Genomic DNA, 17130 nt, shown 5'->3' with positions numbered 1-17130 from the left:
CAAGTGTTGGACTAACATCCCTTCCCATTCCTTAGACGATCTACGTTCGGGCCTGGCCGGCGCCGGTACTGATCAATGAATTCTGGGATTACCAGAAGATGTACATTGAAGGATGATTTACCAGTCCCAGGTCGGATCATCTAGAAATTCCCTGTACAATTTCAGCTAATCCCGATCAGTAACGGAGTAGCAACCAGGGGTAGTCGCTCAAGCTCAAGCTCGAAATTCATAAGAATATTTAAATAAAAGCATTTTATGAGATTTAAAATAACTGATCGGATTCGTCAACTGATGAATTTGTTGCGTATTGTTATGAATAGCCATATTTTTACTACTCGTATTGTCAATACCATGTATCTGAGTAATTAAGAGCTTTTAAGGAATTGCATGGTGTATAGATGATCAGTCGACCACAACAAGTATCACACCCAACATTCACATGTCTCGCTTATAGAACAAACGAGCAGTAAACAGCTCATACCTGAGATTTTGATCGTTAACAAAGAATCAACAATTTTGCAACAGACGAAAAAATCAATTATAAGAGCATTTTGGTTATAAATTGAATGCCCAATTTGACCGTCTTAAACAACATACACAAACGTGTCTCCTTCATATTAGTCAATTAGAAATACTCATGGTTTATAACTATTTATAAGTGTATATCATTCACTGAAAATATTCCGTATTTCCATTTGTCGGTTTTGCAGGATAGACTTTTTGCGTAGATTCGTTCAATTCGTGTGTTTGGAATTTTGTGCGCCTTATTCTGGTACTGAATTTCACCCTAATGCAAGCTCATATCAAACATTTTAGAAAACTTCAATTTCGAGTTATTTGTGGACGTCAAAATGTAATAGAAATATAACTTCTCGTGCTGCCGTCCTGCTACTGTGACCGCTTTATTTTAATTCATTAGTAAAAATCTGTCAAATTAATATTTCTGGCTAAATAATCTTGTTTGCAAAATTATAATGTGTGATATAGAATAATCTGAAAAACCAAATGACAGCTCCGCATGGGATACGATTGAATAATGAGGCTAGGATTTTCGATATGGACCTTCATTGTTTTTGCGCATCTGTTGTTCTGTACAACGATACCACCGCAACCTTTCACCTGAAAATGGGCAGGCTTCAACATTTCAGTTTCGTTTTCGATTCGTGCAGCGCATAGCATTATTAGTCGAGTAAGCTGTAAAATTACAAACAGAAAATATGATTAACGATTAACGACCTGTATTTGACAAATAAGAACAATGTAGTTAGAATTGTGGGGTCGAGGGACGGTTGGTTCACATATCACCCCTTCGTACATTATTTCGTCGTTGCGGTTGTAGTATTCGAATAGATGAAAAAATGTTCGGATTGTTGTAAATTTCGAAGAACAATAACAACCATTAATAGATTTTAACAGTTACATTTTTGGGAAACTTTTTTTTTATTTTGAGAAGTGGAACCTAGGTCGCAAAAGAGTACTCTATTGAACGTAAACTGAATGAACAGCACTATAAAATTATTTACAATTTGGTGCACCTACACAACTAATGAACTATAAAAAATGGAACTTTTTCCAAGGCGAAAAACAACACAATGCTCAAACAACCTCTCGGATTGTTTTTGCAACAGAATGCGCGGAATAGTAAAACTAGAAAATAAATAAGTATAGCTTCATTTCAATAAAGCCTAACAACGTGGATCGTAAAGTAGTTCGTAAATAGTACTGCCATACAATGATGGATGTAAAAGGTTGTTAATCAATCGTCATCTAATAATGACTTCTAGTCTCACTGTACTTTCCAGACTGCACCACAGCATTGCAATCCTTTAACGGCTACTGATCATGGCACGTGTGCCTCCTATGTACGTTCTGAATCAATCCTAATTCAATGTCATTTCTTAAACGATCATCTCAAACCACTCTACCTCCGAAAGCCAGTTTTGAAACCTTTGATCGAAGTCATCAGTTTAGCCATTAGCGGTGCTTTTTTCGGTTTCATCGGTTGAAATACTGCAATAAGAATATGTTCGATTGCGCCAAATAGTAAAACATCATTTGAACTTGAGTAAAACTTACCTTGAACTTGAGCAGTATCCCTTGTCCCGGCGGCAACCTTCAACCGCGAATCGCCCGCTTTGGCTACATTGGATGCGCCATGTTTTAACGCCGCAACCCGAGCTGCCGGCGAAACAACGGGTGTCCGATCCGTGCCATATTTTGCCTGTTTGCTTAGTACGTTACGTGGTGGTTTCACCGCTGAGTCCACATAGGCCAGCTGCGTTTTGCGCACCGGGGCCGCTTTTTCCTCGATTGACTGTTTAATGTTTTGCGTTAGACTTTTTAGCTTTGCATCTCTTTCTTCCGAGCAGCGCTGAAATGGGAAGTAATCGATCGGTTAGTTTTGAAATCAGAATAAAATGTCCTAATACTTACTATATACATTTCCCGCCATGATTCACATTCTTCTTCCTTCCGCTTCTGGCTTCGGAACTTTCGCTTGCACTGCTGTTCCCACAGCACATCGGTATCTTCCATTAGGTAGGGATTGTAGAGTTCTAGATTGAACAATTGCTCCGGTGTTGCCCGTTCGATGACCGGCTTCAGCAGATCGAAAGGAATTCCACCGAAGCTATCAATCAGATCGATGTTTTCTTGCAACAAACGGATGCACAAATCGAACAGTTTCGGTACCCCTTCTTTACAGCTCTTCACTCCCGAATAGACCTTCGTTCGAAGATTTTTCGATTGCATACTGTGCCCGAATGCTTCTTCTTCGCTCATCTGTCGCTTCTGAGGACGTCCGTTGTTGGAAAATACACACTCCATGACAGTTTGGTTTAAAGGCATTGGTTTGTAGTGCGGCGAGATAATGGGCATAGATTCAACTATCTCGGAAACTTCCGGCAACGGTTCCAGTTTTATTTTCTGAGTTAGTAGAGGAGGTGCTGAGGAAGCGCTACTGTAGCCACTGCCACTAGCGTTGCTGTTCGCTGAGTAAGAATCTCGACTCTTCCCAGATGATGAAGATTTTTCTTTCTTAATCACAGCCGCTGGGGGTGGCATGCTAGTGGGTGATTTCTGAGCTTTATCTCCGTTTCCTTTGCTAGACGCTTTCTTCTTCGACGACGATGGCATACCGATCATCGCTAGTGCATCTGCAAAACTAGCTCCTCCGGCATTATCCACCCCTTCGACATCTTCATCCGATTCATCGATTCGCTCCTTTTTTATTCTAACTGAGTCTTTTTTGTTTTTAGACGATGCCTTTTTATGTTTTCCTTTACTATTCATCATTGCCAGTGCATCTGCGAAACTAGTTCCGTCGGTGTGATCCAAACCTTCGACATCTTCGTCTGAATGGTCGACTTTCTCTTTCTTGATATTGATTGTTTTTTTCCTATCTTTAGACGAGCCTTTTTTGTTTTTATCTCTATTGCCCAGAACCAGTGCATCTGCGAAACTTGCTCCTCCAACAACATCTTCGTCAGAATGGTCAATCACCTCTTTCTTGATGTTAATCAATTTTTTTATGTCATCAGACAATTCTTTCTTGATTTGATCTTCGCTTAATCTTTCGTGTGAACTATTCTTTCTACTGTTTGATTTATCTTTTCTACTATTACTGCTACTACTATCGGTTTGTTCACTGGATTTCTCTTTTTTAATTTTTTTACTATCACTAAATTTCTCTTCTTCATGCGATCGTCCACGCTTAGAGCTTGACTTTTCTTTTGAATAATCTTGCAATGGATTTGAGTGATGTGTTTCATTATATATGTTTTTTTCCTTACTACTACAGTGTATGCTTTCCCTTTCCTTTGTATGACTAGAATCTTTTCTGTTGTTACTAACGCTGTCTTTTTTACTTTGCTTGTCCCTACGATACTTTTCATCGCGGCTAGAGGTTTTCCTCGAAGAATGGTTTCCACTGCTGTGATGATTATCTTTCTCCTGCTCACTGGCCTCAGATCTTTCCTTGTCGCGATCTGTTCGTACTTTGTGATCTTTTGAAGATGATTTTCTATGGCTACTACTACTACTACTGCTGCTCATGCTTTTACCAGTTCTATGCTCCTTAGTACGTCGATCATTTGTTGATGTTTGGTGTGACTCATGTTCCTGCTTGATCCGATGGCTGACGCTAGTGCGCTGATCATCATCATCATCATCATAGCAACTATTTTGCTGGATCTCATGTTCATCAGATTCTTCCTTTTGTGATTCATCGTCGTCACTTTCCTGTGGTGGCTCCTGCTGCTCGACCACCTGTAGGCGTGATTCGTCATTATAATCTGCAAGGAAATGTAACGGATGGAGGTTTTAGTATTTATCCAGCTTGACTAATCCACGTGAAATGCCTCGAGCATGCATACTTGCAAATATTGCTATGTATCTCTCATATCTGAGCTCAAAATTTGAGATATTTGGTCTATCACAGTTAGACTGACTACTGATGGCATAGACAGGAAATATGTCGACAGGTCAGCATATTTGCCGCATAACCAACCTTCGCAAATGCTGCTGAAATCGTCTAACTTCGGCAAGATCTAGGAAGGAGGAGGTTTTGGACATAATTCTCAGCTTCCGCAGGTCGCATGAGTTGGTAAATTGGCTCGGCATCAATAAGCTCTAAATTATCTGCTCATAAGAATATCTTTTTCGATCATTTGAACGTTTCATAATCAAAATAGTATCACATACCGTAAGCCCACTAGATTTTGCGAGTACCATCCAACAATTGAAACGCAAATTGACTTGGAAAATATTGTCTATAAACTCACTCATAGTTGCAGCATATGTAGAGGCTTGTCCACTTCGGATTGTGCGAGCTGCAAGTGGAACTCCTTGCTGAACTTATTAGACTTAGGAAATTATACGAAAGAACTAGGAACCACCGACACAGAGATAGATTGGAGACGTTCGTGTCAGCACGAAGGACTTACAACAGTACTCTTTGATCATCTGAGCGAAGTGTAGGAAAACCTTTTGCATAAAAGATTCTCGTCTCGACGAGGCTAGATTAATTAAGATTAATTAAGTTCAGAGCTTGATATTCGCCCCGATTCTGAATTTTGTTCGAATCGAAATATACCGATCGAATGTGAAATTTTGCATTTTGTATCTCGATCGAATTCGTATTTTCCATACAAAAACATCATTCGATCGAAATACAGAATGCAAATTTCAACTTCAATTCTCATTATTTCTTCGATATAATGAAAATCTGTGAAGTTTGGCTATAAAGATTGTCATTTTCTGTCATTATCGATTCTCGAAGCTCCGGTTGAATATCGCACAGTATACGATTTTCACTGAAAACCGAAAATGACTGAAAGGGTAAACGAAAGAAAGAATACAATAATGAAACTAGTTTTTCGCTTTTTGCGTTGACTAGGTATGGACCTCATTCTCAAAATTTGCAAGCGGAGCTAAAAGTGACATTTTTTGTCATTTTCGTCTATTTTAAGTCAATGGAAATGAATGACTTAAGTTACTTTCGACCCTTACCGACAACTGTTTCTGAAACCTTTTCATGTAGTTCTGATCCTTAAGCATCTGCTCCAGGAATAGTGACGGCTCAATCGATAAGTCTCTTGGATATTATGGCCTTTTTCCAGTGAAGAAGGCTATGAACCTTTTCGAACACGTTTTGAAGAAAAGTTCTAAAACTTCGGGAAAAAATTGTGAATACAAAGGCGGTCCCGACACTGATGAGGAAGAAAGGAACCTCACATCTATCTGTATTTGCTCATCTCATCAGGGACGAGCGTGGAAAGCCAACTTTTTCATGATGTTCTTTGGATCATTAAAAGAAATCTTGTATGGGAGTTTTCTTAGATATTGAAGGTGCCGTGCCTTTTAATTCAATTCTGGATGCTGCCCGTGATCATGACTTACCTTCGAGTCTCACAAATTGTTTACATGTAATACTGACATCACGGTCAAAAGCATGAGAAGAATGGGTGCAACCGCACCAGTTATGATCAACGACCGAAACGGAAATCTGTTGACCGATCACACATCAGTGGTGCCAGGTGGAAGGAGCACTTCAAGCAATTATTGATTTGATAAAAGAGAGCACGAACAGAATGAGGATTGGGGATGATAGACAAGCTGCGGAACCACCTACCCCGACGAAATACGAAAAGCGGTTAGACAGCTTAAAACGGAAAGGCCGCGGAAAAGGACGCGATTCGCCGAATTTCTTAAAGTTGAAAGCGAGCAGCTGTACTACGCACTCCTCCAAGTGATCGGAATAATCTGGGAAGGGGAATCACCGACTTGATTGTAAAAACTATCGAGGCATAATACCCCTCAATACAAGGTACATTCAAGAGTTCTGTTCTGTTCATTACGTCCATTGGCAGAATCATTTGTCGGCGAATACCAATGCGGTTTTCGAGAAAAACGTTCAACGACGGACCTAATGTTCCTCTTGCGACAAATTCTCGATAAATTTCGGGAGTACAACTTGCGGACTCGTCATCTGTTTATAGATTTCAAAGCAGCGTACGACTCAGTGAAATGAGACGAATTGTAGCAGATCATGTTAGAATACGGTTTTCCGACAAAGCTAGTTAAGACTAATTCGTGCGACGCCCGATGGATCAAAATAGTTTGTACGACACCCGATACTTTCGTGATGTTAGATGGATTGAAGCAGGGCGACGCGCTCTCGAATCTGTTGTTTAATATAGCGCTCGAAAGTCGGGCGCGCAGAGAAACGAAACCACCATCAATAAGTCTCACAAGTTCCTTGGTTTTGCAGACGACATTGATATTATTGGTGTGGATCGTAGAGCTGTGGAAGAGGCATTTATGCCCTTCACGAAAGAAGCTGCAATAATAAAGATAAGCCTCACCAAGACACAGTACATGGTGGTTGGTAAAGCTTGCTTCAGATAGAATTGTAACAAAGACAATTGCCTGTATTTCAGTTATTCATTATTGAATTCAAGATCTTTTTTTTATACAAATGTAGCGTTTTCTTCATACTTTTAAGAAAAAATACGGATAAAATTATTCGTCACGGTTTCGAAGGAATTCTCGATTTTTTCCTGTAACACGGCTCATTAGGCGTCGCACACCTTCTTCGTCCATCGTTTTAGCTATCTTATCCCACCAGGTCGTCATCTGATTGATGTCTTTAACAACCTTTCCCTTTGCCTTAAGTCTCCTCTTCATGATTGCCCAGTATTTCTCAATAGGGCGGAACTGAGGGCAGTTGGGTGGGTTAAGGTTTTTCGGAACAAACTGGACCTCTTTCTCTGCATACCATTCTTGAACGACTTTGCTGTAATGACAGCTTGCCAAATCTGACCAAAACATTACGGGATGGTCGTGGGATCGAATGAACGGCAAAATTCGTTTTTGAAGACACTCTTTTTGGTATAGTTCCGATGTTATTGTCTTATTTGTAACGAAAACTTTCTTTTTTTTTGTCACAGCTGCAAATGCCCTGCTAAAACATATATTTTCTTGCAAATTCGTCGGCAAAAATAAATTTAAATTCGGCTGGAACATCCCCCCGAGCCGTTGCCAAGTAAAATTTTTGACCTGGAATTTGCCCGAAGTCAGCCTTGACATAGGTCATCGTCCATCAGAAGACACCCGTCGAACTTGGTCAGCACCTGGTCATATAGTTTCCTAGCACGAATTTTGACCACACTATTCTGTTTTATGGTCCGATTTGGCTGTTTGCTAGCTCGATACAACTTGATTCCTTCCCGGAGTCGAATTCTCCTCACGGTACTATCCGACAGATTAGGATTCTTCTTAATCGTCTTCAAAATCTTACCACGCAGTTTCCGGTCGACAGTTCCACTCCGACGATTGGCTTGAGGCTTCCGAAACGTCGTCAATGTTTCCTTATACCGTTTGATGACTCGCCATACGGTATTTCTGGGCAATTTCAGCTGTTTAGCTAGCCTAGATGCAGACCACAATAGGCACATTTTTTTCCCTTCTTTCGGCTTCCATGTTGATTGTTTACAAAGTACAGTCGATTTGCGGAATGTCAAAAATCATAAGTGAAGCTGACAAAATTCCCGACACGTAGGCGCCAAGAACTTCCAAATCCGTCCACCAGGAACGCCACAATATGAGCAAAAGTTTGTTCCAATTCTAAATGAAGCAAGCTTTAGTTAACGAGGTAGCCCAAACGGTGTAGGATCCGAGGTGGAGATCGATGGGTGGAGATCGATGGGTGGAGATGAGGAGGTTGTTGAGTATACAAACATGCGGACATTAGGAGGCTTACAGAACACGGCAGACTACAGTAGGCTGGACATGTAGCAAGAATACCGGAAGAGAGAATGAAGAGAGCAAAGAACCTAGGAGAGGTCGTCGACTGCGGGGTAAACCTCGCAGTCGCTGAAAAATTTGTGCACCAAGTTGGTGTACTATACCTTGAATCATTCAATATCTGGACGCAAAAACACTGATCTTTCTCGAGCCCATGGTCCAAAAAAGGTAATTAAAAGCACTTGAAAGCAAAAACTAGGTAGGAAGATATTCCGATTTAGTTTTGATGAAATTTTGAACTTCTCTTCGTATATAACATATTTTAGTTTAGATATTCTGTAAACTAGCCCAAATAACCAATAAGCATTAAAACGATGTCGTATATTCACTGTTTATACATATTAAGAATTGTCATTGAAAGCTTATCAGTCCTACATGCTACTGTAAAGCTGATATAAAACCACAAAAGGTGAAATATTTAGCTCAAATAATCCAGAGATTTGTTGCTTAATTTCTGCATTAGTAATTTTATAATAAAATACAGTGTTCAAATGTTAAAATAGAAAGCCCGATAATAGCTTTCTTAATGCTATTAAACACATGAGGTTTGGTCATTTGGGGGTTAGCCAAATTTTGTGCAAGAGTACATAACCGTTTTTATTATTATTATTATTATTGTTATTATTACGTTTCGCCTTTGACTCATCAGTGCAGAGCAGTTCAAATTAAACTGCTTAGTGTTAAACTAAAGTCGAAAACACGTTTACGTTCGGCACGTCAGAAAAGACATTGACTCCGTTGCGAAACAAAAAGAGTTCTGTAAGTATCAGATACTTAATGTCTGCTTAGCGGTTCAAATTGAACTTCCGAGTTCAAAACTAAGCAGTTCAATTTGAACTGCTCTGCACTGATGAGTCAAAGACGAAACATGAGGTTTGTAAATTGAAAATGTCAAAAAAAACATTCACTCAATTTTTTCTCCCAAAAAATGTAGAGAAAATGAAAATAAAGATTTTTTGTCCTGCATTTAGCTTCCATGATTGCGTAGGTTTATTTTTCTGAAAAGTTGATGTACAATTTCGATCTCATTATGATTTTGTTCAGAAAATTCGCATAAGCAGTATTGACTAGTCGAAAAGTTGTACTATTCTCCAATCCATTGCATTCTAAGGTGCAATTCTTTCGTTGCTGCTTGAAGCTATCAAAGAAATTATTCCCATTTTGAAATGTATTTTTCACGTTCAAGTGATTATTTCGTCAGGTAAGCTGAACTATCAATTGTCAATTTGGAAGTCGAGTGCAGTTGGGAGGATTGATGACCTATTCCCGTTAGCCAAATCAAATCAAAACATTTTGGATCCATTGTGTGCTTGTATGTACAGAAGAATGCGCATTTTCCGGCACTCTATAGTCTTGTTTGTTGCGGAAAATCTTATCCGCAGCTTCAAGTACCTTGCCAGATAAAAAGTTTTCTTACAAATTACTCGACAAAATCATCACCATGGGACATCACCTCGACCATCGACTTTATATAACTAATACATCTTCACGTACGTTTCATCGTCCATGTACCCATCATATATCGTAAGAACCTTATTGTATAACTTCTGGTATTACAGAAAAAGTATTGGAAAGTATTGGCGACTTACTAATCTCAAAATAACTAGAGGAACGTGCCACTTGAGGCAATGTGTTCAGATTCCAGATAATCTTACAACTCAATTTCGTACGAAGTTAGTTTTAAGAATCCCGTCCCCACGAAGAAGCAAATTCGAGAATAAAAGCAACCAATCGGATGCCATCGAATCAACACGTGGCAATAATGTTGTTGGGTTTCGATCAAATGTATAATCCAGTATAATTTCCACAGGGAACAGGTATGGATCAACACGATGGAATGATGATTGTTCATAAAAAAGCTGTAATAATCGGCTTTATTCTGCATAACAATTTTCTTAGTTTTATTTCTACCGCCGCTTACCTTCATCATCGTCACCATTATCGGAACCGTTTCGAGGCTCGGGGACTTCTTCTTGCTCCCCACCATCGTCGGACTCTTCGGCGGCAACCATCGTCTTCCACTTGGTTACCAGAGCCTTCGCCGCCACACCAACCTCACCGTCATACTTGCGCAATCCGTTCACCGTTCTTCCAATCCCCGTATCCTGTAAGTGCTGCACAGAAACGGGCAGTCGATACAATTTGCCAATACAATGCAGTAGCTAAAACGATGGAATATATCTTTAAGATAGTACAGGCTTGAAATAATTAGTAGTTTCAATTTAAATTGGGTGGTTTAATTTAAGTTGGATTTTTTCAGTTTTTTTTAAATACCCTTTTATTATGCAAATGTAAAATTGTTGCAGTTGAAGAAAACAGTAATTATTATAATTGTACTATTTCAGTAATCCAATTCTAGGAATAAATAAACCAAGATTAAATTGAGGCCTGCACCCTAAAAATGTTGCGCGACATTTTAGTAATGTTGCATTACCAAAATTATTCCATGTTTAATAAATTCATACTTCAGTTCTAAAGGTATTTAAATTTGTTGAAACCTCAGCTACGAAACTAACAGAACATATTTGCTATCCCAAAACCGTCAATATTGCACCAATTAATTACCAAATTAATAATTACTCAATAGTTCCGTTTCACCAACACTACTGAGTTCCAATTGTCAGCTGCTTCCAGCCAAAACCCAACCACCCCGTCGTATATTACTTCATATCTGAGCGATCAGCTGAAAACTTACCCTTGCCTTATCATTCAGCGACTTATCAATGCTTTTCTGGTAGTGATTTATAATTTCTACTACAGACATTCTGCCTGCTTCGGTAGCCATTCTGAGGCTCCCGTACGGTGAAGCATGCACCGAGCGATGCCCACAATATGCAATCACTGTCGACGTAGACCAAACTGTATGCGAATTGTTCGATTTTTCAGCAGCACAAGGTGCATTGAAATATTTTCAACCTTTCCACGAACGATCGGGAAAAACGGCATACGGAACTCAAGGACGTGTGGCCATCGAACACGCTGAACTCAAGCAACAATTGAAACTAACTGCTAGCAGGAACACTTCTGAACTATAATACCATCCGATAACGTAATAAATCCACTAATTAAAGTACAATTTGTTTCATTTTAACACACGTCGCAATACGCCATTATGCTTACGTACGATCGAGAAAGTCCGATGGGACACTTTTGCACAGCTACTTTGGTTGAAAACTGTCGTCACACACACCTGCAGATAAAAAATAACAGAAACTTTGCGACTTTGTTGCTGAATCGAGATATGTGACATTAAATGTCATGATGCAGTGCAGACGGGGGTAATCACATTTCGGCTATATTGACTTTTCTGACAGCTCACTTACAACCGCAAATGCAAATGAGATTGGAAATCTGCATGAAACACGATTCAGACGATCAATCAATTTCGGTCCACGTCAAGATTAGTTTAATAATTTTTCAGCCGAATATTACTCACGTACCCGACGTCAAAATGTTCCATGAGCTTGACGTTATGTCCCTTCATATGAATTACTTTCAATTATTGTTGTTGTTTCGAAATACCAGTGATTTAGGCTTTGGTAACGACTTTTAACCAACCTGCTTTGAATGGCTATTTCTGACCTCAACGCTTTGTTGTCAACAATATGTTAAACTAACTTCATACCATTTTGATTCGCACAGTATCTGGCTGTGAAAATGAGTTTTTTTCTAGTGTATAAAATCCTAGAAATTTCCCAATTCGAAGCAGAGGATTCAAAAATAAAATCCAAACCTGTTGAAATTTCGTTACATTTAATATAAATATTACTCTAGCATTGTGTCCTCTGTACAACCGCTAGTTTGACTATCCTTCGAATAAGGAATGGAATCCTGTTTATTATAGTTTGTTTATATTCTTGTGAAACAGTACACTTCTCTGGTGCTACCGTATGTAGAAAGATATGGAAACAAACACGAGAAAAGGTCCTAAGTGCAAATGAGAGTTTCTCTCTGTTTAATTTTTCTTTCGAGTATTACGGCTCAATCAGCAAACCTTTCATCTAACACTTCACATAGGATAATAGCAAAAACCATCAACTTTCGATAGAAACTGTAGAATTGCTTGGAAATTACTGGAATTTACCGTAATAATTGAAAGAGAAAGTTAACCAAGAGAAACTGTCATTTGCACTTGGGACCTTTTCTAATGTTCATCGAGATATGAACACTACTTAACACAGAGAAATAGAACGAAAGATAGTTGTATGCAGATGACAATCGCGCCACCGGGGTGCTCTTAACCCAGTTCAATCGTCTGGAATTTAAATCGGAGTTCAGTATGTATTCCAAATGAATACCAAATCAGATGCAAATACCGATGCCAACTTGAATCGATTCAAAATCGGTTTTCGCTTCTGCGATCACAAAAATAATCTGGATGTCAGAGTAAATAACAAGAGTATCGTTCAGTGACCTATCTAAATATCGACAATAACATTGTCTCGTGAAAGAACCGATAATGACGATTTGACTGCACATATTTAATCAGTCCGGTGAAGTTTTTACTACCCGATCATAAATATTTCTCATATTGGTAATCCCAGGTAACCAATCAGCATCGAAAGGATGTCGTATATTTACTGTATATAGAAATATAGAATTAACATTAAAGACTCATCAGTGCTACATACTACTTTAAAGCTGATATAAAACCACAAGAGACATATTGTTTCGCTGTAATAGCAAATACAAATAATAATACCCCTAAGTCCCATACAAACGAACCGCCAATGCTTGGTTCGCAGCCTGAACAAGTAAGCCTAGCAAATTACACCCTTTCATGTGGAATGAGTGGAATGTGGAAGGAGATAGTTTCTGGCAACACTTTATGCTAGTTGCTACGGTGCAAAACAAACTTGTTTGTTTATGTTTATCGTTGCTGTATTAAACCGCATCAATCAGTCTAAATATCATAGCACAAAAGATGAAAAATGAACACAAACACCCACGAATCTACAAATATCAATACAGCTAATAGTATATTCAGGGTGGCTTAACCATTCTAGATTATTGTTTAACTTACATTTCGCTTGTGATCTTGATTATCAGATAAAAACGGTTTGTTTATTTATTTTTCACTATAATAAACAGTAACTATGGTGAACTTGTTCTTACCCTTCAGTGTTGCTAGTTTTATAGAAAACTCGTTAAAGTACATTGTCACTCTGACAGTGTATCATGACAGTGTACCGCACGATCCAAAATGTGTCCTTGAAAATTTGTCGAAGTATTCCGTATTATAATTTGTATTTGGTAATAGTGCAGATGATTGCTTGATGTTTATACTAGTAAAGTTATTGTATAACACATTGTACAAACGTCAAAACAGAAAGACCGAAAATAGCTTTGCTAATGCTATTAAAAATATGAAGTTTGTGGAGACTGAAATTGATAGACAAGAAATTTAAAAAAGTCGGGAGGGTAATGCCAGAGACAAAATTTTATTACGTGAAAACATACTTAGATTTTTTCCCCGAATCTCGGCAAAACTTTTCCGAGATTTGAACAGTCGAATGCTCGGCAATCATCTCTGGTAACATTAAAACAACTGAGATTCTCGATATTTTTCATTTGACAGACAATTTGCTTTTACCGAGATTTTCGGTTTGGAGAAAACTATAAATTACCGAAATCGTCGCTTTTGGAAACAAATTACCGAAATTATCGGTGTTCAAGCATGTGAGCTAATGCCGAGATTTTTAACAATTAATCAAAAAAAAATTTTAAATATAAAATAAGCATTATAATTGATTTATTTATTTCAACATTATGTTGGCTCAGTTCGCTTTCACATCTCATCCAAGTCAGTCGATAAAACAAAACCGCTTACGTTCGAGACGAAAGAAACCAAGTACAGTATTGTGTTGTGAACAATAGGACGACCTCGAAAATGAGTGAACCGAACGAACGAAAGCTACCGCCGGTACGAAAGAATACAATTATTGTTGACTTCAGGCAGTGCAAAATTCGACCTTCGATACGAGAACTTGAAGGTTTGCTTAAGGAACAAATGCATCTTGACATTAAACGTGTGCATTTCCTTCAATGCAATAAGACAAATAATGTTGTTTACATTTATAAAGAGTTGGATGCAATTTAATTCGCAAAAGACTATAATAATGTGCATTATGTAGAGCACGAGAACATTAAGTACAACATTCCAGTATATACGGAAGATAGTGCTATAGAAGTGTGTGTGCATGATCTTCCCTCAAGCGTCATCGATCCTTATATTCGTGAAACTATGTCCCAATACGGAGAGATTCTCTCTATCGAAAAAGAAAAGTGGAAGTACTTTTTCCCCGGTATCCTAAATGGCGTACGTTTGTTACGCATGCGCTTGAATAGGCCTATACCTTCTTATGTAACTTTCGGTCAGGATACAAGAATCCCGTGCAAATCAATTGTTACCTGTGACAATCAGATGGCCACATGTCAATATTGCCAAAAAGCTGTTCACTACGGTAAGCCATGTGATAACCAACAACAATACCACGGCAACAACAATAACACGGCAATGGATGACGAGACGAACCACGAACAATCTGCCCCTCAATCCTCGCAAATGGAAGCTCCTCTTCCCCTAGAAAAAGGGTGACAACGAGATACAATACAAAAAAAATTAGCTAAAAACTCAGCTCAATTGGCCACGTAAAGCTTGTACGAAAATAGGCCTGAATAAAAATATCTTTTATAAAAAAAAACATTATGTTGGCTGTTTAGCTAATAAGTAGGAAATGTAAAATAAGAAAAAATTATTGCCAAACATATACGCCGTAGAATATATGCACTTCCATGTTATTTACAGTAGAGAACACAATTCGATATTCCGCAGAAAATCAGATTCCGACTACATATAAAGAAAGTAATGGCACAGACTAACAGACAGGACACTCAAATAAGGTTCTTCTATAAATTTAACGGTCATTTCGAATATTCCTTTAGTTGGGACAGTACTCGCATATGGCATGATGGCGCCATGTTACCCTAGCAAAAACATCCTGTCTGTCATCTAGACTGTGTTTATTTTTTTCATTTACCAACAGAGTTGCCTTTCATCAGACCCTGTCAGCTTGGAGCGATCTCAATCTTCAGTTCAGCAACGCCATCGCACGGCGTCTCATTCAACATGTCATGTCAATTGTATGGGTGCGCAGCCCTGCTATTTTGGCGCGTACGAATTTGACATTTATCTCCCCTACTTCTATGTATGAAATTCGATGCGGACTCACCTGAGGGCGACATGCTCGCAAAAAAGGATGTTGCCAATTATTTGTTCGGGAAATGTGAGAGCTGGATATCTTGTTAATATGATGTATTTGCTTTCATACAGAATTACCTGTAGTGTATTGATTTGTATACGTCCATGCGAATTTCATGCAGGATACAGATTTAATACATATTGCCAAAACTATATACAGAATTGTGCCTACTTTTTTTTTGTTTCGATTATAGAGGTTTTAACCTTAAGGTCATTCGCCTCTTCGGGCCAGAAAATTTTTCTGACCCTATGTGCGGGGTTGGGAATCGAACCCAGGCAGGCTGCGTGAAAGGCATCGATTTACCCATCACGCTGTACCCGTCCCCCTATTGTGCCTACTTCTCATCCTTCAACGCAATACAAAATCGAACCCGTTTTGATACAACATCTACTTACTTTTGGTCTGCCGCCACTTAATTTCGGGTGAAAATTACCAACACAATCAAAACTAGTCTAGATGAACAACGTCGAGAAAAATAAATGGTTACCTTCCAACATCGCTAAAAATGTTGAATATATTATCAACGTAATCCAATAATTTATTGTGACGATTCATTTTCAAATATTAGGATGAAATCAGGCAACTTTTACATAACACAAGGGGTGTACCGATAGTAAATAGTTCGCGCAGTACAATATAGGTGGAACTAGTGCATCACGAAAAATTATTTTAATAAGAATTTACTCATACTCTCATGTCTGTTAGTCTGTGGTAATGGCTCAATAAAACATTGAATATTTAAATTAATATGTCATACCAATCAATTTAATATCACGAAACATATCGCTATATTCGGATTCAATTTTTATTTGCTACTAATTCCACATATGAACAAATGCACTTATTTACATCACTCAGTTTTGCACAGAAGAAAAATAACTACTTTGATGAATCACCGAATTTCCGTTGTTTAAAAATTGTTTACCGAGATTCCGGTAAGTTTATATCATTAATTTGCTGATTTCAGTAATACGACCAATGGCTGGTAAACACGGTAATTCACAAAACCGAACATCAGTATAACGTTTTTAATTGCCGAGAAATCGTTTCAGCATATTTTTTCGCCGAGATCAAAATTAAGTTTTAAATGTGTACGAATTAAATGGACATGGTTCATTCATAAATTGAAATGTCCACAACAAATCGTTTTTAGCCATCTAGGATTTCTAACCAAAAGATGGAAAATAATATGACAATAATAACTTCCGTGTCAAACCCGTCTCGCAAATACAAACTGTCTAATGATTTTAAAGAATATCCGCGAACCGAATTTAAGAAGTTTAATATATAAATTATTGAAATGCAAATGGAAAAAAGTATCCATAAATCCTTGAAAGATTCATGAGAAATGGTGAAATTTTATTCACTTATATACTGACATGATATACACACAGCCTAACATACATGACACATGTTCTAAAAATAAATTTTCTTGCGACACTAGTTCCACCTGTATTAAACTGTGCGAACTATTTACTATCGGTACAGCCCTTGTATTATGTGAAAGTATATTTACTAGTTGGTTCCACCCATTTGTCAACACAGATCAGCTGCTTGCAGGGAT

The 17130-nt window shown here is 38.3% G+C and overlaps 1 protein-coding gene across 1 annotated transcript; it reads right to left on the bottom strand.

Annotated features, from left to right (window-relative positions):
- Positions 1 to 1403: 1403 nt before the first annotated feature.
- Positions 1404 to 11494, bottom strand: LOC131439536 (transcription elongation factor B polypeptide 3). The gene is made up of 5 exons (XM_058610668.1): positions 11000 to 11494; positions 10226 to 10466; positions 2434 to 4292; positions 2077 to 2371; positions 1404 to 2010 (listed from the first exon to the last, which is right to left on the bottom strand). Exons 1-5 carry the CDS (start codon positions 11087 to 11089, stop codon positions 1922 to 1924), a joined length of 2574 nt encoding a protein of 857 aa, XP_058466651.1. The 5' UTR covers positions 11090 to 11494; the 3' UTR covers positions 1404 to 1921.
- Positions 11495 to 17130: the final 5636 nt, after the last annotated feature.

The sequence above is a fragment of the Malaya genurostris genome, chromosome 1 (assembly GCF_030247185.1).
Source record: "Malaya genurostris strain Urasoe2022 chromosome 1, Malgen_1.1, whole genome shotgun sequence".
Taxonomy (NCBI): domain Eukaryota; kingdom Metazoa; phylum Arthropoda; class Insecta; order Diptera; family Culicidae; genus Malaya; species Malaya genurostris.
Note: the sequence above shows the minus strand (reverse complement) of the source record. Positions and strands in the feature narration are given on the sequence as shown.